The 24,940-nt window shown below is 37.9% G+C and overlaps 1 protein-coding gene across 5 annotated transcripts in view; it reads left to right on the top strand.

Moving 5' to 3' along the window:
- Positions 1-24,940, top strand: part of LOC136876525 (serpin B3) — a 115,570-nt gene that overhangs the window by 67,775 nt on the left and 22,855 nt on the right. For all 5 annotated transcript variants that reach the window (XM_067150552.2, XM_067150549.2, XM_067150548.2 and 2 more), the window contains exons 4-7: positions 7,515-7,728; positions 10,908-11,122; positions 14,551-14,736; positions 21,705-21,849. In XM_067150552.2, coding sequence (XP_067006653.2) covers positions 7,515-7,728; positions 10,908-11,122; positions 14,551-14,736; positions 21,705-21,849 — 760 coding nt within the window. The remainder of the gene's footprint in view (positions 1-7,514; positions 7,729-10,907; positions 11,123-14,550; positions 14,737-21,704; positions 21,850-24,940) is intronic.

Below are 24,940 nucleotides of genomic sequence, written 5' to 3'. Positions count from 1 at the left end.
TGTGTGGTTATCATTTTCCTTGTAGCACATAAGTACAGTATGCCAATTAGGCTCTTTATTTGACATGTCTCTACTGTAGTTCCTTTGAACCTCTTCAATTTTCCCATTTGTGTAATCAAAGGACAGTTCCCAGCATTCTTTAGATGTTTTAGCAAGCTTCGCAACACCTTTCACAAGGTAAATGTGTGATGATATTTTGTCACTGGGTTTGAACATTTCTGGGAGGAGTAGCTTTACGACACTTAGAAACGCCATTTCAGCCTAAGAAATAAATACTGTCATTTTCTCCTGCTTCATCACTACTGTCTGCATATTGTTCAGTGTCTATGCTTTTCTTTCTAATTTTTAGAACATCTTCCTCCCCAGCACTAGGCTATACAATTCAACATCACCATATTCATATTCAAGCAAACTCTGCATAATCCTTCTGTCTTCAAGGCAATCGAGATTATATCTCCTCTTCTTTCCACTCTTTTTCATCTCTAAAAATATGAGGAACTAGCTGATGTACCCGTGCTTCGCTACGGAATTCAAAATTGTATACAGAATTCTAGGTTAGGTAGTGTAAACATTGTGAGCAAGATTGTATTAAGTTGCATAGCTCTTAACGTGGCCCTAGAAGCACGACGGGCAAGTCACCAACATCTTTTCTCATATCAGGACTGGGTTAGGGAATTTTCATTGTAATGGTAGGCCACCATGCCTACCGTCAGTCACAATCAGGTTGGGGAGTTTTCATTGTAATGGCAGGCACTCACTCTCCCCCTGCCTTTATAGATTCTCAGAAAGACTCTCTTAGTGGTTTTCCCAACTGAAATGAACATGGGTAATTACAATGACGTCGGTAGGAATGGCGCGATTAAAAGCAATGCCTTCATATGAAATACTCGATCAAATGAAAAACCACACATTTTTTTCACTTTTAACGAACAGTACTATGCTGCCGAACTAACAGTCCAAAGCTACAGAGCTGGAATGACCAAGACGCTAGACATCCGTGATCCATGAACAATATTCGTCCTTCTTTCGGCGGGGGGAGGAGGGTGTGTTCAAATAGTGCATAGTCCCAGGGCAAAAACTATGCCTGTTTACTTATCGGCTTCCTGGGAGTACCCGATGAGTCGGAAAATCTCAATTCACTACACTGGCGGGAGAAATAACTATCTGACATGGAGGCAATTTTTCCTCCAAGCCAGAGAAGAAACCACATCTTCGCTGCTAATTTGGAATAAAATTAATGTGGATTTAATGAAAGTGATGAGGAAGAAGCTTTTCCTAAGAAACGGCTCTTTTCAAGGTTGAATTTTGAGTTATTTAGTGAATTCTGGTACTATAATTTGGAATAGGGCTAATATGTAATTCCAGACCAGTTCATACTACTATTCCTACTACTACTAACTGAGCCTCTGACTTAAGTGCACACACTGCTCATTCAAAACAGCGCGTCAGAGTAGGTATCGAATAGCTGGCATGCTATGATGAACCAGTGTGTTACGTCCAGCAGTATCAGAAAATGTATGAACCAGAGGATTGGCATGCTAAAGAAGAAAGTAATCTAACTCCTCAGCTATTTCTCGCCAATATTCAGTTAGGCTGTTATACTCGGTACGCAGCAGTAATCCCATCTATCGGAGTTGAATGTCAGCATAAGAGACAAAGAACATTACAACAAACAACGGTCAGTGTAATGTTATTGTTGATCTATGTTACGCGCATTCGATATTGTAGGCCGTCACATTATTGATTGTCTTCTGGTTCTGAAATACCACTCTTATCATAGTCGGTATGGTAAAACTGAATAAAACATAAATGATCGGAAATTATATTCTCTATAACTTTTGTTATGTAGTATTTTTCCATAGGACCAAGAACATAGGTATTTAAAAATTAAATTTTAGGTGCCTTCCCCTAAACTACAATTTCACCCAGGATGAATAACATTGTTCATAGCTTAAACTGTAGTTTCTTATTCCCCGACTCTATATACCGATTTTCATTAAATTCTGGTTACCCATTTTGTCAGGGCTCGGCGTTGATATGGACTTAGCAACAAAAATTCAAATTCATGAATATCTCTGTTATCATACCCGGTACGGCAAAAATGCATAAGACGTAAATGATCGGAAATGTAATTCTACATAACTTCAGTTGTGTAGTATTTATCGATATGACCACTAATAATATAAATATTTGAGAATTGAATTTTAGGCCTTCCCCTAAACTACCATTTCACTCGGCGTGAATAAAATAATTTATAGCCTAGATTGTAGCGGTTCATCGCCCGACTTTACATTCCGATTTTCATTAAATTCTCTTCAGCCATTTTCTCGTGATGCGTGTACAGACAGACAGACAGACAGACAGACAGACAGACAGACAGACAGACAGACAGACAGACAGACAGACAGACAGACAGACAGACAGACAGAAATTAGGGAAAAGTAAAAACTGCATTTTCTTGTTACTGTGGACATGATTGATACAGAAATACCGTTCTTTTCAAATTCTGAGCAATGTACAGACAAAACTCTTATTTTATATATATAGATGTACGTTTTAGCAAGAAACCATACAGTCTGAGACATCCTGAAGAATAATTGCTGCATTAATATTGAATATAATACTTCAGAATGGGAACTTATTTTGTACTGGTCAATTTTGCACGGTGTCTATCAGATGCTGTTGTCACTTGGAACAATGACTCACCACCACATGAGTTAGACTAACACTATCAAAGGGTAGAGAAGGGTCCACCTATTCAATACCATTAGCTTGTATAGTGTCCTATATAATTGTATATAACACTGGCACATTGGTACATTATAATGTTGGTTGTGAATAATTAGGGGCTACCTGGCCGAGGCAGTAAAGACGTGCTTGGTTTCCCCAGAAGGACGTGGGTTTGAATCCCCATCAGGAAATCGTAAAATTTAAGAAACAAGAATTCCACTTCTGAGAGTGCATATAGCCCTAAGGTTCACTCAGCCTACACCAAAAATAAGTACTAGGTTAATTCCTGGGGGCAAAGGTGGCCAGGCATAGAGCTAACCACTCTACCCAATCATGTGCCGAGGTTACGAATAGTGGAAGCCTTTACCTTCCACCCCTCCAAGGGATGCGGAGATGACGTTAGTGAATAATTACTTCAAAGGTAGATGGCATTTCTGGTCAGTGGCCTTGGTAGTTTACTTGCAATAACGGATATAAAGTAGTATGGTGTCTCTCAGGCGCCAAGCAACCACTCCAGGGATAATCAGATGATTAGATGTTTGACGAATTTGTCCAGATAATTTGTAAATATAAAAATATATACCATAATGAATATGTTTTCTTACAAGCTACACCAGTGATGGATAAAGGCAAAAATTTTAGGAACCGGGTGAGTTGGCCGTGTGGTTAGGGGTTTGCGGCTGTGAGCTTGCATCCGGGAGATAATGGGTTCGAACCCCACTGTCAGCAGCCCTGAAGATGACTTTCCGTGGTTTCCCATTTTCACACCAGGCAAATGCTGGGGCTGTACCTTAATTAAACAGTTTGAGGACATTGAATGGGAATGATTGCCATACAGCGATGCCATATTAGAAACGGCAAGTGAATATTATGGAAAACCAAATGTAAAGATGGGAAAAGCAAATGCTGAGATTAAGATACCTAGAATAATGGACTCAACCCTAGAAAGTAAGGAAAGTAAAGGGGTGGATACTTAGGAAATTAATGTTAGACCCAACTTTTAATGATTTCTAGGTAAGAGACATGGAAACAAAAGAGATTACTGTGCTAATTACAACTAGAATGTTGTGGAAGCTTAATTCACAGAGGTTTGCAGACTGAATGCTGAAAGGCATGACAGTCTATGTATTGAAATATGAATGAATTAAATTTATTTCTTCAAAGTAACTGTAGATCAGTATTTATTTGGTATGCATCATATTCCTCTACCTTAAATGACATTTCTATTAGATATTACAAGTGAAATAAAATGAAGAAGGCTAACTTTTTATATTTAATTTTGTTCTTCACTTTTGCTTCTCTTTATATAACTTCAATTTAATGTTACAGTCAGTTTTAGAGACAGTTTAGTCCTCACTTCTGATAGTCTTCACATGAAGAAGAACGAATAAGAAATAAACTTTGCAATCAGGAATATGAAAAATGGAAAAGCTTACCCCATCGTGGCACAGGTGTATCACTTTTCTCGGAGTGGAAGAAATCTAATAGTTGGATATCAACAAAGAATGGCTTATCTTCTTTTCAATGAATGACTGGCGTAAAAGTGAATTGCAATGATGTCGCAGTTCGTATTATTCCCTGAAGAAGCCTAGATGCCCGTTGCCATGAGTGCAACAAGATTGAAACTCTTCCTCGTGTTCTTGGTTTTTGCCGCAAAGGGGAGCTCTTAAGAAACAACATGCACCATAGACTAAGAAGAAGGATAGCTGACTGCTTTCAAAATACAAAACAGTTCAAAATTTATGAAGAAGTAACCTGTACGTCAACTGAAGGTTCCATTAAACGTGCGGACATTATAGTCATTGATAGGAATTCTAACAAAGATGCAGTGGCAAAGCGTGAACTGAGTAAGGAGGTAGACAGAGATTTTTTCTATTTAAAGTATTTTAATCACATTATATATGGAATTTTGTTTTTGACTCATACAAATCCGAATTCAGTATTATATTATTGACTCTGAAACTAAGACAAACCCTACAACAACTTATAACCCTATTTGCACTCATTTCATTTTTAAATATCAACATCTATATCATCTGATAGCCAGGCAGGCATCAACTTTTGGAAATGAGACAAAGTCTCTCATAGTGCATTGGCACTAAGTAGCCTACGCAGTGGCCTCCAGGGTATGCACTAGCCATGATATAGATGTTGATTCCCATAGGGAACCTGAAATATTTGTCCTGAATGAGTAAATTTATAATACCAATATAAATGGTCCATTATTGGACATTATAAATTTTCCAGCTAACTCATTCCTAGTTGCCAGCATTTTGCCCCATTGTGCTAAGTTGGGTTCATCAGTTGGTAAATAGCACACCCACCAAGACACATGGTTAGTGGATACCGTGGAGGCCACTGAGTAGCCTATTTGGAGCCGCTGGCATGCCAATACACTATGAGAGACTTTGTCTCATTACCAAAAATTGATGCTCGATATTTCCACTATTTACCCATGGGTTTAGAGAATTGTTTCCAAGTTGTACTAGTCCATTACACTTGCATCAAAGGGGCTGAGAGGAGATGGGGGGAGGTTATGAGATTGTCTGTCTATCTGAAGACAGCAGTGTTTAAAGATACGGATATAGTCTTCGTCCTGTTTGACCTTGCTCCCTCTTTCAACAATGAGCTGCCATTGTGTTTGTCGTGTTGGGTGTTCCTATTTCTCTCTATATGACTTGTCAGAGAAGTCAGCAAGACATAAAGCCAATTACATTGTTATAATATTTTACTAGTGCCTTTAATTCAGTAGTGTTTTACTTACATATTGTTACATGCCAGCCCTGTGGTAGCCCCTTTTGGTACTTCTAGGAAGGGGCCAGTGACTCACATGACCTGGGATCTCCCAGCCGGCTTGTAGGGTGCGGCCGGCCTTTCCATGTATTGTTCTCGTTGGCCGGCTTACCTGTGAGTTTCTTGGAGTTTCAGTGGGAATGTTCTGCCTCAAGTGACCTTGCGAAAATTCGGGATGAAATCATCTGAGCTATAAAAAGGGAGGCTAGCTGCGGACAGTCAGTCAGAGATGGACTCTGTGGCAGAGTCAGTGTGACACTCGGTGAGTTGAGGTCCGGTGGCTGGGTCCCACCGAGATCTGAACCAGGAGCTGTTGTTGAGGTGTTGGAGAGTCTAGTGAGCAGGTGGAGATGAAAGAACGGAAGACTGTACTGTGTGTTCGTATATTTCTGTGAACTGAGGCTCAGCGAGGTAAGCCACTATCATGAGTGTGAAGGTAAATGGACCTGTGTTAATGTTCACTGTTGTGAGTATCGTCCTGCTGTTGAATATTGTTGAGCTGTTTAGCTGTTCACTGCATGTGACTGTGTGAATTACTGGACTGTCTGTGGAGTCAAACCAACAAACAAGTCATTGTGTGTTGTGTAGCCAGTGGCAGTGTGTTCAAATCCAGCGGTCTACACACAGCTGCTGTATAAGCATACTGGACTTGGGGACATGAAAATAAGGATTAGCTGTCCCCAGGTACCAATGGGCCGGACAACCTGCAGTGTCATAATGAAGAGAGACTTGTGAATAGACTTGTAATTAGTAAGTGTGGCCATTCATAATTGGTTACAATTGTGTGTTTTTAAATATATATATATATATGTGTGTGTGTGTGTGTGTGTGCGCGCGTGCGCGCGCACGCATTTATTAGGTCATACTGAAATAAATTAGAGTAATGAAACAGATGAGTTTTATTTGTAACAATATCTTACGAGGAGAGGTGAGACCCTGCGTCCAACCATTTTCAATGAGCTTCAATGTACCTGTTGGGGGACACTCAACAGTAACTTATGTATATAAGGGTTTAGGTAATACTCTTTCGTTTTCGAAAAAATTGAGGACAAATGTCATGCCGCAGGATTCGTTTTGGACCAAGGCGAACACATCTTACTTAAACATGTCAGGTCCGCAACCTAATAATTTCCAAAAATTTGATGCATCCCCAGACTCCAATGCAGCGCATATATACCTGGAGAGTTACAACTCAGTCAAGCAGAGCAGTGGCCGAGTGGGCACCGTACTTGTCTATGAACCTCAATGATGTGAGTTTGAGTCTTGCCGCAGCTATATTTTTTTGTACAAAATAAATTATTATTTGAGGGAATGTGAAGATAAAAATGTGAATAATAATATTAGGAAAACTGTGGTGAATTATTTTCTACCTCAAATTAATATATATATATATATATATATGAGTTTTATTTGTAACAATATCTTACGAGGAGAGGTGAGAGAGAGAGAGAGAGATCCAGAGATCCAGCAGTAACTGTGAGAACAGGTAGAAAATAAAATGTACTGCAATTTGCATAATATTTTTGTTCTCAATTTTATCTTCATGTTCTCTCAAATATTAATTTATTTTGTACAAGAAATATAGCTGCAATGAGACTCAAACTCACGTCTTCAAGGTTCACAGACTTGTACGGTAACCGCTAGGCCACCACTCCGGTTAACTGCGATGTAACTCTCCAAGTATATATGCGTTGCATTGGAATCGGGGATTCATCAATTTTTTTGGAAATTATTAGATTGCGGACATGTTTAAGTAAAATGTATCTGCCTTTTAGCGTTCTGTCACCTCCACTTTGTCTGAAGCAGATCCTGCGTCATGGCATTTGACATATTTCTTTTAAACAAAAGCATATTGACCTAAACGCTTACACATGAGTTACTGTTGAGCATCCCCCCCACAGGTACATTGAAGCTCGTTGAAATTGGTTGGCTGCAGGGTCTGGCCTCTCCTTGTTAATTTGGTGCTAATGTTCATTCATGTGTATTTTCAGAGTACATCTAAGATGACTGTATATCTAGCTAACAGAGCATTCATCCAAGCTGGAAGTAAGATCCGCTCTGACTTCAAGGCTACTGTTGAGAAACATTTTCAAGCTGGGATTCAGGAGTTGGACTTCGAGAAGAAGTGTGCAGAAGCAGGGAAAGAGATTAATGACTGGGTTAATAAACAGACCAGTGGCAAAATATCTACTGTTGTAAGTGATGGTGAGTATTATTTGCATCATTCCTTTGAATTGTTATTAGAGTTTTATGTGGGCAGATTCTAAATAATCAATTGGTACAATCGTTCAAGCTCTTCAAGATTTTTAATCTTGAATTTACTAGTGTTTCACCCCAGTGTGGCTGTAGGCTCACAAGTTGGATTGCCTCTCCAAGCTGCTGGCTGCTACTGTGCCGTTCAGACACCACTACAAACTTCCTTTGGCTTTTATATTAAAAATTAAGTCCCCACAAGGGAACCATCGTTTAATTTAATTCCACCTATTACAAATATTAAGTATTCAAGCTCTTAAGGATTTTCAGTCATGTGGCAATTCAATTCACAATTGAGGGAATTCAATTATTATAATAATAATGTTGGTTAGTATGTTGTCCAGTGAATGAGTTGGCCATGCGGTTAGGGCACGCAGCTGTGCACTTGTATTCAGGAGATAGTGGGTTCTAACCCCACTGTCGTCAGCCCAAAGAAGGTCTTCTGTGGTTTCCGTTTTCACACCAGGCAAATGCTGGGGCTGTACCTTAATTAAGGCCACAGCTGCTTCCTTCCCATTCCTAGCCCTTTGTTATCCCATTGTAGCCATAAGACCTATCTGTGTCGGTGTGACGAAAAGCAAATTGAAAAAAAAAAAAGAAAAAAAAATCTTAAATGTTTTCAAAGAACTTGGAAATTTATCAAACTATCCCTTGATAATTTATTCCAATCCTTACTCCTCATCCTATAAATGAATATCTGCCCCAATTTGTCCTCTAAAATTCCAACTTTATCTTCACTTTTTTGTCATAGTACTTAACCCTAGCAATACCAAGATATTTTTGTTCCCACATTACTAATGAGGAGGCTGAGGAGTCCATTGAGAAACTTTCATTTACTTTATTCTCAATCACAAATAAGTTATGTGGATAATTAATTAGATCTGATTCATCCAAAACTTCAGAAAAGGTAATTGATTCCAGAAGTAGTTAAGTTTGCTAAAGATCGCTTTAACTATATTCTATGAAATAATCTTCAAGTTTGGTCCACATTGATGAAAAATTACAATAGGTTGAAAAAATAATGTCCACCTAGTCAGTACATATTTTATTTGTGATTATACAAACATCACATTGTGCTACTAGTTTCGACCATGTTCTAGGTCATCTTCAGCCATGTATAATTAAAAATTGACAAATGTTTAACTTTCTTCAAACAATTATAAAACTTGTTATTAAAATCTAATAGTGCACTTATTAAACCTTTGTGGTGATATTGTAAGGAACATGGGTTAAAATTCTTAAGAAGTAAAATTACGTCCAAATGACATGACATTAATTATTCAAATTTTGACAAATATATGAATACATCACATCAGGTGTCGTTTTAGTTGAGTCTTAATAAAATATAGCCTAACTTAGAGTTTAAAATTTTCACAAATTAGTCCTGTTGGGCAAATGAGGCAGCTGGTAGAAAGTTGCAGAATTGTAATAAGAAAGTTTTGAGTTATTCCATAAGGAACTTGAGTTGTGTTCAATATATCTATATTAAAATGTAACCATGTGACGAAAACATTAAAGTCATATTTTGTATGGTTTATCTAATTCAAAAACATTTGGGGGATCTCGAGAAATATTTTATATTAAAGTTGTGATTGTTGTCAATATGGATCTTGCTGAGTGAGTAATGCATCTCATATAGAACACCAACATCTGCTGTAACCATACCCAAACAAAAAATTGGACATTGAGCATTATCATATTCAATATTTTATGTATAAAGTTATCTCTCATTGATGATATGACATGTTTTACAATTCATTCGATAACTTCATCATGAACATAAACAGTATACTGGGTTAATCACTTAAGATGTTACACTGAAAAAACCTCTAATTTGTTGAATATATTAATATTCTTAATGGTATTAAGGGACTCATAAAAGATTGTACTGCAAATTATGTAGGGTAATTAATAACAGAGATATAAACACCAACTTAATTTGTAAAAAAATTAATCTATAGTAATTTCTGACACTAGCAGAAAACTTAAGACATGTATTAAATTCATATATCGAACAATTACTTTTTAAAATACCAGTAATATTTCAACTTACTGTTACAGTGGCTCAGAGCAAGCACTCGTCTTGCCGTATTAGACGGCATTCATTGGTGCAAGCTGGTTTTGTCTTGTGACTTACACACACAACTGTTTCTCTGGGATGTGTATGAGCATGTCTTGTAAATACAGTGTGATGTATCCCTTGAGATTGCAGCATGTTTATGACAGGCAAAACAGGTTTATGTTTTTAAAAGAATAAAATAATATTGTTGTGAACACATGATCATGACTAAAGCTTTATTGTTTATATTTTGAGAATAAATTGAAAAAATGAAAATACAGTAACAGCAAAACTGGACAGCTACTTGTAGAAAAAGCAAATTAATAATGTTTGAATTAAACTTCATTGGTAATGATGAAAGAGGACTGGGCACAGGAACATAATACAGTATTGTCTGTTTAATTGTTTTGCATTTAGAGATGTTGTAAATAACCAGATTTTTTCTTTTTGTAATAAAGCCACTACGCTGATTCTCTGATCATTGATTGACCATAAGATGAGTTATCACATCAACAATAGATAAAAATGAATTAGAAGAAGTTTGAAAGGAGTCCTCAATTAGTGATCCTCACACAAATTTTTCTATTTTATCGTGCTCAAAATGTTGACCATCAACAGCAATGTACATTTGCAGTCTTTTCTCGATAGATGATATCACAGGTCAAAGAGTTTACCAACCAATAACATTAATAATCCCACAGAAGAACATAGCACACTATTTTAGAATCTCTTTATTACCATTTTTGAATAGAAAACAGAATGTCGATATCTTTAATGGATTAGATGTCATTTCGTTATAACATCTGGCCGGGCTTAGTAGTTCAGATGGAAGAGTGCTGGCCTTCCGAGCTCATCTTGGCAGGTTCGATCCTGGCTCAATCTGGTGGTATTTGAAGTGGTTCAAATATGTCAGTCTCATGTCAGTAGATTTACTGGCATGTAAAAGAAATCCTGCGGGACAACATTCCAGCACCTTGGCATCTCTGTAGTAGTTAGTGGAACGTAAAAACCAGGAACCTTATTATTATGGTATAACATCTTAGGTGCATAATCCTTCATTTTTTTTTTTCAGGTATGCTGTCTGAAGCCACTATTCTTGTGCTGGTGAATGCAGTATACTTCAAAGGCAAATGGAATAATCCCTTTAATGTTCAATATACTGCTAAGGATAAATTCCACGTTAGCTCAAAGGAGATTAAAGAAGTTCCACTTATGCATCAGAAAGAGAACTTCCGATATGGTGAGCTCAACGAACTGAAAGCCAAAGCTGTTGAGATGCCCTATCAGGTGAGCTGGCTGACCTTATCATGGTTCATTAGAATGTAGACATTTCAGATAAGTGGATTTATGTGCCATTTGGTTGTTTGTAGGATGTAAAAGATATTTCAACTGTAAATAATTTACCTCAAGCGACCGTTAAATCTTCAAGTCAGAATATGTTAACTAGAAAGAAACAAATACAGGGTGAGACAGCAAAAAAGTTACTGCACTAGTCAGTCAGTCAATCAATGATCTCCATTTAGGGCTGTCGTCCAGGTGGTAGATTCCCTATCAATTGTTTACCTTGGTTTTTCTTAAACGACTGAGCAGTTGGCCATGCGGTTAAGCTTGTGCAGCTGAGAGCTTGCATTCAGGAGACAGTGGGTTTGAACCCCAATGCCGGTAGCCCTGAAGATATTTAAAGTTAAAAACTTCATAATTGATCCGTATTGAACTGAGAATCACAATGCTAAAAATAGAGATGTTCCACCTATTCAATACATTGATAAACTGTTGCACAAATTAATGTCACAACATGTTTAATTTGGTTTGGGACCGGTTTCGACACATATTTATGTCATCATCAGCCAATAGAGAAAACATGGCAAGAAGTATACATTTATCAATACACAAAAGAAACACATTGAAGGATAACTGTAACACATATGACACTTTCTTGGAGAAGTGAACAATCGAAGTTCATGTAGCATTTTTCCATGAAGATAATTTTTGTAGAGATCATAAGCAGTGTGATGTTCTTGTGCACTCTTGCTGCAGATCTTGAGGTTAAAAAGGATCCTCCTGCTTATGATCTCTACAAAAATTATCTTCATGGTAAAGTGCTACATGAACTTCGAATGTTCACTTCATATGTGTTACAGTTATCCTTTAATGTGCATTTTTGTGTGTTGATAATTATATACTTCTTGCCATGTATTTTCTATCGGCTGATGATGACATAGATATGTGTCGAAACTGGTCCCAAACCAAACTAAACATGTTGTGACATTAATTTGTGCAACAGTTTATCAATGTATTGAATAGGTGGAACATCTCTCTTTTTAGCATTGTGAGTCCTGAAGATAGTTTACGTTGTTTCCCATTGTCACACCAGACAAATGCTGAGGATGTACCTTAATTAATGCCATGGCTACTTCCTTCCCATTCCTAGCCTTTCCTATCCGATCATTACCATAAGACCTATCTGTGTCGATGTGACATAAAGCAAACTGTAAAAAAGAAAAAAAAAATCTTAAATGTTTTCAAAGAACCTGGAAATTTATCAAACATATCCCTTGATAAGTTATTCCAATCCCTTACTCCTCATCCTATAAATCAATATTTGCCCCAAACTGTCCTCTTGAATTCCATCTTTATCTTTATATTCTGATCTTTCCTACTTTTAAAAGATCTGCTCAAGCTTATTCGTCTACTACTGTCATTCAACGTCATCTCTCCACTGACAGCTCGAAACATACCACATAGTTGAACATCTTGTCTCCTTACTCCCAAGTCTTCCCAGCCCAAGTTTGCAACATTTTTGTAATACTCCTACTTTGTTGGAAATCACCCAGAACAAATCGTGCTGCTTTCCTTTGGATCTTTTCCATTTCTCATATGAAGTAGTCCTGTTGTGGATCCTATGAACCATACTCTAATTAGGTTCTTACCAGAGACTTATATGCCCTCTACTTTACATCTTTACTACATCACCTAAATAGAATACATTCCCCAAAATTCACTTCTAGACTCACCTGTAATCTGTACCAGGGCATCTGACTCGTTGGCTGAACGGTCAGCATACTGGCCTTCGGTTCAGAGGGTCCCAGGTTCGATTCCCGGCCGGGTCAGGGATTTTAACATTAATTGGTTAATTCCAATGGCACGGGGGCTGGGTGTATGTGTTGTCTTCATTATCATTTCATCCTCATCACAACATGCAGGTCGCCTACGGGCGTCAAATAGAACGACCTGCACCTGGCGAGCCGAACCCATCCTGGGATATCCCGGCACTAAAAGTCATACGACATTTCATTTCATTTTTTGTACCAGGGCGAGTGGGAGTTAATGAATGAAGTTGAAAGCTAATGTAGATCTTACCTTCTATCAAAACAACTGTTGAAAATGATATTCATAATTATCGATAAAAACACTCTACTGGCATAAAAAAATTCCGAAACACTCATACCTCCGCCTCTGAAAATTCATGTATCAGTTGTCTGATTTGATTCTCCAGAGTTTCAAGAGTACATGGATTGTTCTTGTACACTTCCTAGTTTAACGTTCTCCACAAATAAAAATCACAGACATTTAAATCAGGAGAACGAGGGTCAGGCAAAGTCCATGATTAATTAATTATTCACTCATTGAACACCTGTTCTAATGCATGCGTTGACTGATGAGCTGTATGGGCTGTTATCCTGCTGGAAGTAGGCGTACTGTATTTCTTCCTCAGTTAACATTTTTAAAAATATGTGCAGTATGTTTTGCACATAACGTTCAGAGTTAACTGTATCAAAAAAAATTAGAAATATCTGTTGTCAGATACTATATGTCACCATCATCATAGAACCCCTCCAGTGTGCCAGGTAGGGTGGTGTTGAACAAGTCTTTGCCATCATTGTCTGTCCAGAAATGCCTTCTCTCTCACAACTGATGCACTGACTCCCAGTTCCCTCCCCTTCTCTCCACATTGTCTCTCAGTTGGTGTAGCCAGCTCTTCCTAGGTCTTCCGACTGGCCTTCTTCCTTCAACCATTCCTTCTAGGCATGCATGTGGTGTTCTTGTGTCAGGCATTTGCTTTACATGACTATACCATGTTAGTCCCCAAGTCCCTAGCTTCTCTTCTATGGAGTCCACTTCCGCTTCCATTCTGATGTCATCATTCCTTGCATGGTCCATGCGTGTTTTTTGGAGGGTAGTTTGTAGGAACTTCATTTCACATGCTTGCAATTTACTAAATTCTCTTTCTTTTATTTTGCATATTTCTAAATTGTATGTGAGACTGGCACAAAGTATGATTTATTCAGAATCATCTTTGTTACCGAGCTCGATAGCTGCAGTCACTTAATTGCGGCCAGTGTCCAGTATTCGGGAGATAGTGGGTTCGAATCCCACTGTTGGCAGCCCTGAAGATGGTTTTCCGTGGTTTCCCATTTCCACACCAGGCAAATGCTGGGGCTGTACCTTAATTAAGGCCACGACTGCTTCCTTACCACTCCTAGCCCTTCCATATCCCATCGTCGCCATAAGACATATCTGTGTCGGTGCGACGTAAAACAACTAGCAAAAAAAATAAAAAAAATAAATCATCTTTGTTCTTGTGGGCACTTTGTTATCCTAATGTAGCTGGGAGTCTTATGAGTGAACGTGTTAAGTGCTGATAAATCCTTGCTGCCTCTCCCTGTATAATAATGAGATATCTGTTTGCAATACTTGCACAGCTGTTTTTCTAGGGAAACACTCTGAGCCTGCTGATCCTGTTACCGGATGAAATTGATGGCCTGCAGCAATTGGAAGCCAAGCTGCCAAGCCAGGACTTCACAGCCATTCTACAGGGTCTGCGTGATGAAGAAGTTTGTCTCTCACTTCCAAAGTTTAAACTAGAACATTCATCTGAATTAACACAATGTCTGAAACAGGCAAGTTCTCTATAACATTCAAAAATAATGTTAACTTACTGGTTTTACATCCCACTATAACTACATTTTTATACTGTCACATTTAACTCTTGACATCTCTGCTCCTTGTTAGCTACACAGAACCTTAACCGGATGAGTTGGCCGTACGGTTAGGGGCACGCAGCTGTGAGCTCGCATTCGGGAGATAGTGGGTTCGAACCCCACTGTCGGCAGCCCTGAAGATGGTTTTCCGTGGTTTTCCATTTTCACACCAGGCAAATGCTGGGGCTGTACCCTGATTAAGGCCATGGCCACAGTCACTTCCTTCCTATTCCTAGGCCTTTCTTGTCCCATCGTCGCCATAAGACCTATCCGTGTTGATGCAACGTAAAGCAAAAATTAAACAGAACCTGGAAGAAACATCTCTATCCACGTAGATGTCAATATTTTACAAGGCACTTTTGGAAAGTGCGTTCTGTTTGTCAAACCTCTGTTATATCACTATTACATTGTTTGTTCAGTTTGGATTGGGTCATTTTATCTACACATTTACACTGGCGACACATACAGTGCATGCCTCCGCAACAGAAATTTCTGCTCCTACCTTCCAACATCTGATGAATACAAGGTGCTTCTATTTCCAGAGAACCGAAATGATCCGAGCCAACCCAAACCTCCTCATTGGCACGTGGTACTGTGTAGCTGACTGTTCACCTGCTGAAATTAAGTCAGCATGTCTAAGTAGAATAGATCTCAAGTGCTGAAATTAAAGTTATATGAGTAATTTACCTGTCAGTATGACATTAGGAGCAAAGAATGTCTATATAGGATAAAACAAGATGTTCTAAGTAGCATCTGTATATGTCTTCATGATATTTGGTTCAATACCATGCCTGCAGAAATAAAGCCTAAAATAAGAAGTCTGGTACAGTAACAATGATATATGTACACACTGAAGCTGTATTTTTTTGACCAGCTTAAGTTCCTGAAGAAGTTCCAGGTGACTATGCCATCAGAATTAATCAAGTAAAGCAAGAAAGCCTGTGGAACAAGTAAGGCCTGTCTCTACAAGATTGGATGAAAAACTAAAAGTGCCTCCATATTAATAATAATCTATATATTTAAAAAGTTTACTAAAAAACAGCTTTTTCCAGTCCATCCAGCCATTCTATAGGACCGATTTGCTTCATTCCTTTTTTTATTCTCTCTGAAATTACTGGCTGGCAAACCATCAGACACTGATAAATCTCCATGTTCAATCAACTTTGAGTAATCCTAAAATTAAATCACTAAATGACCACTCCAATAATAGCATGAGAAGGCTTAACCTAGTCCACAATACATTAGGAGGTTGCTAAGTTATTAACACTTTCATTAATATTTTGATATATGTGATTTTCATCCTTAGTAATGTGATTGCATGCAGCCATGTTTTATTATTACCTGTGAAGCCAGAGAGTATACACTTCCTCTGATTGTGGAAGAATACTATTCTCTGCTAGATACTCTTTGATTCTCTGACCTTCTCCAGCTTCTAAACGTACTCACTCGACTGATGGCAGTACGTTCCTAATAACTTGCATGCTGTTAAGAGAAAACAGTCAACATATGCACAGGCGGGAAGGTATCGAGTCGACTTCCCTTTTGTATGACCATTAATAAAGCTCAGGGACAAACTCTTGAAACAGTGGGTGTCTACTTACCCAAAGCAGTATTCACTCCCGGCCAGGTGTTTGATGCACTATCTCGGGGAAAATTGTTTGAAAATGTTAAGATCCAGATTATCCCAAATGGTCAAAGCACAGCGAATGTTGTATGGAAAGAAGTGTTATAAACTACATTACGAATGAATCAGCTATTATGTACCATATTAAATGAAAAGGGTAGGCAAAGCAATACGACTACGACAGGCACGTCAAGACGAGTTGTCTGACCAACTTATAATGAATGTTGCAGAGCAGCGCAGCTCCACCAGTACTAGAATAATTCTTAGAAGATATAGATGTTGATTCCCATAGGGAATCTGAAATATTTGTTCCGAATGAGTAAATTTATAATACCAATATAAATGGTCCATTATTGGACATTATAAATTTTCCAGCTAACTCATTCCTGGTTGCCAGCGTTTCGCCCTCGTGTGCTAGGTTGGCTCATCAGTTGGTACCTAGCACACTCACCAAGAAGCTGACTAGTACATACCGTGGAGGCCACTGCGTAGGCTACTTGGAGCCACCGGCAGTGCCAATGCACTATGAGAGACTTTGTTCTCAACCAAAAATTGATGCCTGCTTGGCCATCAGATGATATAGATGTTGATTCCCATAGGGAATCGTGAAACACTGGCAACCAGGAATGAGTTAACTGGAAAATTTATAATGTCCAATAATGGACCATTTATATTGGTATTATAAATTTACTAATTCGGGACAAATATTTCAGATTCCCTATGGGAATCAACATCTATATCATCTGATGGCCAAGCTGGTATCAATTTTTGGTAAAGAGACAAAGTCTCTCATAGTGCATTGGCACTGCTGGTGGCTCTAAGTAGCCTATGCAGTGGCCTCCACAGTATGCACTAGCCAGCATCTTGGTGGGTGTGCTAGGTACCAACTGATGAACCCAACCTAGCACACGAGGGCAAAACGCTGGCAACCAGGAATGTGTTAGCTGGAAAATATATAATGTCCAATAATGGACCATTTATATTGGTATTAATTCTTAGAAAGTATAAGAATATTCATCTTCGAGTCACAGTTTATTGTACTGAAATGTAAACAATCCTTTCTCTTGCCTCCTAGATATCCACATATTTTCCCAGCATTGTTCCTTCACTTTGCCTTCCGATTAGCACAAACTAAGAAATTTCCTGCCAGAGCTTATGCTCAAACCACTGCTTTTCTCTTATTGTGTGCAGCTTTGTTTGTATTCAACACGTGGCGTAGTCAGTGTGAATGAGCATTTGATTCCAGTCAACATGTTGTTCTACACGATGTGCCACACATCGTCAGTGTAAACGAGGACTTGCATAGAGGTTGACAACATTTCACGCATCCCCTCACCACCGCCCATCACAAAAGCAGACTCATTCATAAAGCTATAGCAGTATCCAATAAAGAACATTACAAAGAATGGAAAAAAAAATACTTGACCGGAACAAACAAAACAAATGGATAATCATTACATAGCACTCAGCGTATCTTTAGCAAAATAGAACAGCAATGTGAAGGTAAGGCTACTGCAGAAATGAACTCAGGAGAGGAGGATTCGATCAAAGACACTGATATTGGGAAGATATTAAGTAAATGTGACATAAAGACCATTTACAAGCCACTCAGGAATATAGGTCATTATTTACAACCAGTCAAAGACACCATAGAATGACAGACTTCTGGAGTCTACCACATTCAGTGTAGCTGTGGTATCTACTACATTGGTGAAACAAAGTGATTAATTTCTGTCTGACCCAAAGAACATATCTACCACAACAAGAAATCAAGACATGAAAATTTCAGCTTTAACTGACCATTCCTCTCAAACAGTTGCAAAACATGAACATTTCAGCTTAACTGACCATTCCTCTCAAACAGTTGCAAAATATATTTTGATAAAACTAAGATTTTAGCATCTGAGTCATGGAATCTTCAAAGAAAAATCCAAAATCTATAAAAATAAACACCCAAATAACATAGAATGGTACAAAAATAAGCAATTCTTGGATGGCTGTTATACACACAAAACTACCAGTATGTAGGTCAGAACATGAATCTACAAGAACACCAAGTTACGGAACAGTCACGGAAATTTCCCAATTGAATAAGTGGTGAGAAACACATTCCAGTTGATCCGAATATGTCCTCGGAACTTGTGGGAGACTGGAGGTGGAGATATAAGACAAGGCATAGAGACCACCTTCGTAGTTGATGTTGGCTGCCTGGGGAGTTGTTCACCTCGGATCAATTAGGGGTACATCAGTCACCTTAGAAAAAGAATGCAGTGATACAGTATATTCAAAATATCAGCAACCTATACACAAAATAAGGAAACAATCCAACCTGAATAAAGAACATAACAGTAGTTTAACAGACCGCAGAAGCTTCAACTCTCTGTTTCATTGTTGAATTTTTTAAAGCCTGGATTATAATCATGTTGATGTACTTAATACTTAATCATTTTACATGCTTCATACTTTCTTACAAATGCAATTATGAGTAATGATTGATAGTCCTTTTTTTTAAATTAAGGCAGATTTATTGTCTGTCTCTAGGTGAAGATTTCCAGTATTAAAAAAAATCACACTAGTGTCTTTCATGGTCCGATTTGCTGATCATCACAGTAGGAATTCTTGAACTGTACACCAATTTGAGTCCTTTATTTTGTCCCAGACTGTTCCTTCACATTCAGGAAAGTCCACAACTGATGTTCACTTGATTAAGTATTTAAATTTACGTTTCATTAAAGTGATTTGGGGAGTAGCCAATTTACAACTTTTAGGTTTTCTGCAGTAGAATGATACTTCATCTTCTGAATAATCAGACAGATCATCGTAACACTATGACATCTGGAGTGAAATTTTGCTCCGCGATTTGAGATGTGAACGACCTGCATAAACAGAAACATTTCAGGAAGAAGAAGAAGAAGATTTGAGATGCGTTTTAAACATAGCTTCAAATGTATTGTACCTCAAGGAGACATTGAAATTATTTAACTTGTGCTTAATTTTCATCATTCTCAGAGGATCTTAATCTCCATAAATATTACAGCAACCAAATGTTAACTCTGGGGTGGATTTCACCATCATGCTGAAACATCTAGTTTTAGTTACCTCAAAGACTGGACAGATGAAGAGTTATTAAGTATTTCCACTTTTCTCTTTCTGTTTTTGTAGAATAAATTGTCATGTTACTCTTTTCAGACAATACTTCAAATATGGTGCATCACTATTGGACTGTATACCTAATTGTGAAGTATGTAGGTCTTTCTACATTTTATTTTTGTGAGACATAGTAATTTCCATGGTGACACATATGGTATTTAACTTTCAGCCTACAGCGTGTATCAGAATTGTACCAACATAAAACACAGGATGCTCTTCGTGTTATGTTAAGAACGATGGTGCAATCAGATTGGTGGAGAAAATTTTTCTTTTTGAGAAAGTTTTTATTTTTGGGAATATGAGGTTATTTTGTTACTTCTGGGTGCACGATTCAAATTAACAAACTTGCCATATTTGCTATGCCAGAGCGTAAGCCGCTGCCGTGCTTAAGGGAAGAGAAGGGGAGGGAGGGGAAGTAGAGTGTATGATGTAGACAGAGATAATGTTCCGCGCGTATGCGCAAGTTTCCTCGTTCGACTCGCACAGGATTGTCCTTGTATCTTACACGCAATATCCACAGTTTGTTTACTAAATAGCTGCAATTGCACACACAGTACAAGAACACACCGTAATTAAGACAAACTTGTCAGTCAAGGAATGCATCAGATTGTTTCTCATCTCGTCTGTTGGTCGCAGTAACGTTCTTTATTATTTAACATGCTCGAAGATGCAATGCTGCCGCCCCACAATTGTGTATTCCTTTACTCACAACATCGTAAATGGAATTAAATACTGAACAAAGGAAACAATACCAATATAAATGGTCCGTTATTAGACATTATACATTTTCCAGCTAACTCATTCCTGGTTGGCAGCGTTTAGCCCCACTGTGCTAGGTTGGGCTCTTCAGTTGGTAAATAGCACACCCACCAAGACGCATGGTTAGTGGATACCATGGAGGCCACTGCGTAGGCTGCTTGGAGCCACCGGCAGTGCCAATGCACTTTGAGAGACTATGTTTCATTACCAAAAATTGATACCTGCCTGGCCATCAGATGATATAGATGTTGATTCCCATAGGGAACCTGAAATATTTGTCCCAAATGGTGGGTGTGCTATTTATCAACTGAAGAGCCCAACTTAGCACACTGGGGCAAAATGTTGGCAACCAGGAATGAGTTAGCTGGAAAATTTATGATGTCCAATAATGGACCATTTATATTGGTACCGGTATTATAAATTTACTTATTCGGGACAAATATTTCAGGGTCCCTATGGGAATCAACATCTATATCAAAGGAAACAATATGCCCAATGGTTTGATTACAGTAGATGTTCACTATGCCTTCCTTGAATGCACAGTTCACAGTGGTGTAGTAGTGACGTTTGGACTCTGTTCAGGATGTGCGGTATGTCCCGAATGATCTGAAAAGTTCATCAATTTGAATCCCGGACCTAGAAGTAACAAAGTAACCTCATTTTCTCGAAAAGAAATTCTTTATTCCGCCAATCCAATTGCACCATCATTATTAACATAACACGAACAGCATCCCTGATGTCTTTGTTGGTATAGTTCTGATGCACCCTGTATAGACAGTATGTACAAGCTGATGAAAGTGCATATTCTACAACTGGAATTGTTGTTAAAAAAAAAAAAGGAAGATATTTGTTGCCATTGATGCTTTTATGGCCTGTACTTATAGACATGATATAGGCTCTTTGGCTTATGCCGTGTCAAGAAAATAAGGTGAAATTCTTTACGTTTCGCAGAGAACTATGCTCTGCAACATCAGAAGAAAATCTTGACTGTCCTCGAGAAAGGCTTCTAAAACAACCATATTGAACAACCTTATTTTCTTGACATGGCCCACAAGCCTATATCATGTCTATAAGATATTTGTTAGTAAATGATATCAGATATCTGCCTAAATAAAAGTCAAATGGGCTAAGAATATTTCATATGTACAATGATTTTGTGATATGTTACCTTCTTAAGAAAAAAAAAAAAAAAATTCTTACCCTTCATCAACCTTCAGTAAGCAAAAATGTTGATGATGATAGTATTATTTGTCCCAATTTTCACTTAAAATGTTATTGTACAGATTGCCCATTTATTTATTTCTCTTTTACTTCCTCATTGTTTATTTCTTTTTCTCTTAATCTTTTGTTTTAGTTGGGAATGACTAACGCTTTTGACTTCAAGAGTGCAGACCTGACTGGCATTGCTGATTGTAAGCAGCCACTTATTGTGAGCAGTGTTGTTCAAAAAGCCTTCATAGAGGTGGATGAGATGGGAAGTGAAGCTGGGGCAGCTACTGGTAGGTGATCATTGGCAAGTAAATGAGCTCAAGGGAATATTCGTTAAAAAAAGTAGCAGTATGCATGAGCTGTTTCACTTATGTGTGTAAAACATCTTAAATCTTAATTATACTAAGATTATATAATAGAGAAAGAGTATTAATTACTCACTACTGATCTGCATTTAGGGTAGTCACCCAGGTGGCAAATTCCCTATTTGTTGTTTTCCTAGCCTTTTCTTAAAAGATGTCAATGACATTGGAAATTTATTGAACATCTCCCTTGATAAGTTATTCCAATCCCTAACACCCCTTCCTAAAAATGAATATCACAAAGAACTACTATAAAATGGATCTAGCAGGATTGGGATTGGTGAGGAGAGAGACCTTTTATGTAGATAATGGCATATTAATATGTGGATGTTGTCCTTGCTCCCTTGTATTCTCATGTTTGTTCTACCGTCTGTTACTCCCTCTCCCCATATTGAACATTATTCTTTGTGCATATTCCCATCCACATTCTTAGCTTAGTACTACTACTGCTACTACTACTGCTTGTGGAATGATACCGAACCTTTTTGTAAAAACCTGAAAAATGCTATTTGTAAACAAATATTTGCCCCAGTTTGTCCTCTTGAATTCCAATTTTATCTTCATATTATGATCTTTCCTACTTTTAAAGACACCACACAAACTTATTCATCTACTAATGTCATTCCACGCCATTTCTCCGTTGACACCTCATTTTTGGTCCATATTGAAAAATTTACAGTTCAAAAATAATAAAGGTGTTCTTTAATCCACTATGAGTGGAAATAAAGTATTGAATAGGTGGATTAAAGAACACCTTTATTATTTTTTAACATACCACTCAGTCGAGCAGCTCGTCTCCTTTCTCCCAGTTCTTCCCAGCCCAAACTTTGCAACATTTTTGTAATGCTACTCTTTTGTCGGGAATCACCCAGAACAAATCGAGCTGCTTTTCTTTGGATTTTTTTCCAGTTCCTGAATCAAGTAATCCTGGTGAGGATCCTATACACTGGAACCATACTCTAGTTGGGGTCTTACCAGAGACTTATAAGCCCTCTCCTTTACATCCTTACTACAACTCCTAAACACCCTCATTGCATTGGGAACACTTTCTAAGGAATAAATTTAACTGGCAGAAGTGGGTTTAGTGACAGAGATACTGCAGTGGAAAAATATGGAGTACACGGAAAGAATGTGTTTAGTCCAGCCAAAACACGTAAAGAACGAGCCAAGTCCTACTCGCACTGTTAGTGTTAACAAAATAATATGTTCTGTGATGTATGATTACCCATAATTAGGGCCTGGATGTTGATGCCATAAAAAGATTTTAAAAATGAATTTAAAATTTTCAAAAATGACTGGAGTAAATTACCTAAAAATTTAAAAAATGCACTATAAAATGGGGAAAATGATCATATAATAATAAATTCACCAATATTTCAAAAATGACATCTTAATCTCAAACTGAAAAGTCAATCAAAATAGATTTCTAGCACTTAACAAAAGGTTTATGTTCACTTTACTCTGAGTTGTACTGCACTACGAATGTCATTCTGATATTGTCAAATGTAAATGAGCTGTGGTTATCAGCCAACAAGGTTTTATATGTCGAAAAGCTGCGTTCAACATCAACTGATGTGATCGGAGTGTACTTGAAGTTAGGAAGGTCGTTTGCTGTTAAATCCTCCTCAATCCCGTCCATGCAGTAGTTTTCACCAGAAAGAATGTCTGAGATTTTGCATAATGTTTTATACTCTGTGTTATTGTACAGCACTTTTTTGAAATTGAATCAACAATTTCTTTGCCCGTTTTCTCCAACGATGTGATCGTTGCTGTCAATAAGGCAAAATTTGATTTTATGAATGCCAAACTGCATTCAGTGTTTGGTTCAGATAGCATGTCCTGGGCAATTTTTATTGCCAAAATTCTGCACTATTTCCTTCATTAACTTGAAGTTTTTGCAACAATACATACACACGTTTAACCACGTGCCCCAGCGTGTTATGATAGGTTGAGGAGGTAATGCAATGTCTGGAACTTCAGCTCTGAAACGTGCGACTCGCGAGGGTGCTTTTAAGAAAACTTTCACCATATAGGGTGCAGCATCAGTTAAAAATAAAAGCACATTGTCATGTTTGATGCCTTCAGGCTACAGGAGAAACATAGCACTATCAAACACTAACACCTCGGTAGTCAAAAATATTTCACCTGGTGTATGCACTTCTAAAGTTCCAATCACAGCGTTAGCTATATAACGCCCCATAGCATCTGAAGTTTCATCGATTGACACCCATATCTTCTTCCTGTGAGTTTCAGATCTCATTTTGTTTAATGTGTCTTTGTAACACTGTGGCAAATAATTCTTACATAAAGTTGATTCGTCTGGTATTTCTTGATTCGTATGTTTTCCCAAAAATCCACGTAAATTCGGGCTGTTGAGTTTATACAGCAGAATGTTTGCAGATACAAATACATCACACAGTTCTTTACTGAACTGTGAGGACTTGCCGGAAGTCGAAGCAACTGAAGGCAGTAAGCGCTGAATTGCAGGTTTATTTGAAACACACTGAAGAGTACGAATGTGTTTATTGTGACCGATATGTTGCGTTACAGTAAATCTTCTTTCAGCAGCTACTTTAGTTCCACACAGTTTGCAAAACAATATGCTTCCATCGGTAGAAAACACATTGTCATCAATTTCAGATACTAGTTGTTTTAAATGCACTGATACACTCGGTTTTATTTTGGGCATTTTGAAAGCGGCAATGAACTAATATCTCTTGCTGTGAACTATGCGGAACTGAGACAAGAATATCCACCCCTTCCCCTTTCTACCCCACCACAGCTGACCTTGGTCAACAGAGTAGGTAATATTCCATTCTGCTAATAACTGGTTTGTGACGAAAACAAGAGCATCTGTATAACCTTCTGCATCCAAGATATATTTTTTACTGCTAATAACAATAGTGAAATATTTTATTTCAATATTTTAAATTATCTTGTATCAGCTACTAGCTTGTTCTTAACTCTACCGAGCTCGATAGCTGCAGTCACTTAAGTGCGGCCAGTATCCAGTAATCGG

Source organism: Anabrus simplex, chromosome 6, assembly GCF_040414725.1.
Source record: "Anabrus simplex isolate iqAnaSimp1 chromosome 6, ASM4041472v1, whole genome shotgun sequence".
NCBI lineage: Eukaryota > Metazoa > Arthropoda > Insecta > Orthoptera > Tettigoniidae > Anabrus > Anabrus simplex.
This window is presented reverse-complemented; position numbering and strand designations above follow the sequence as displayed.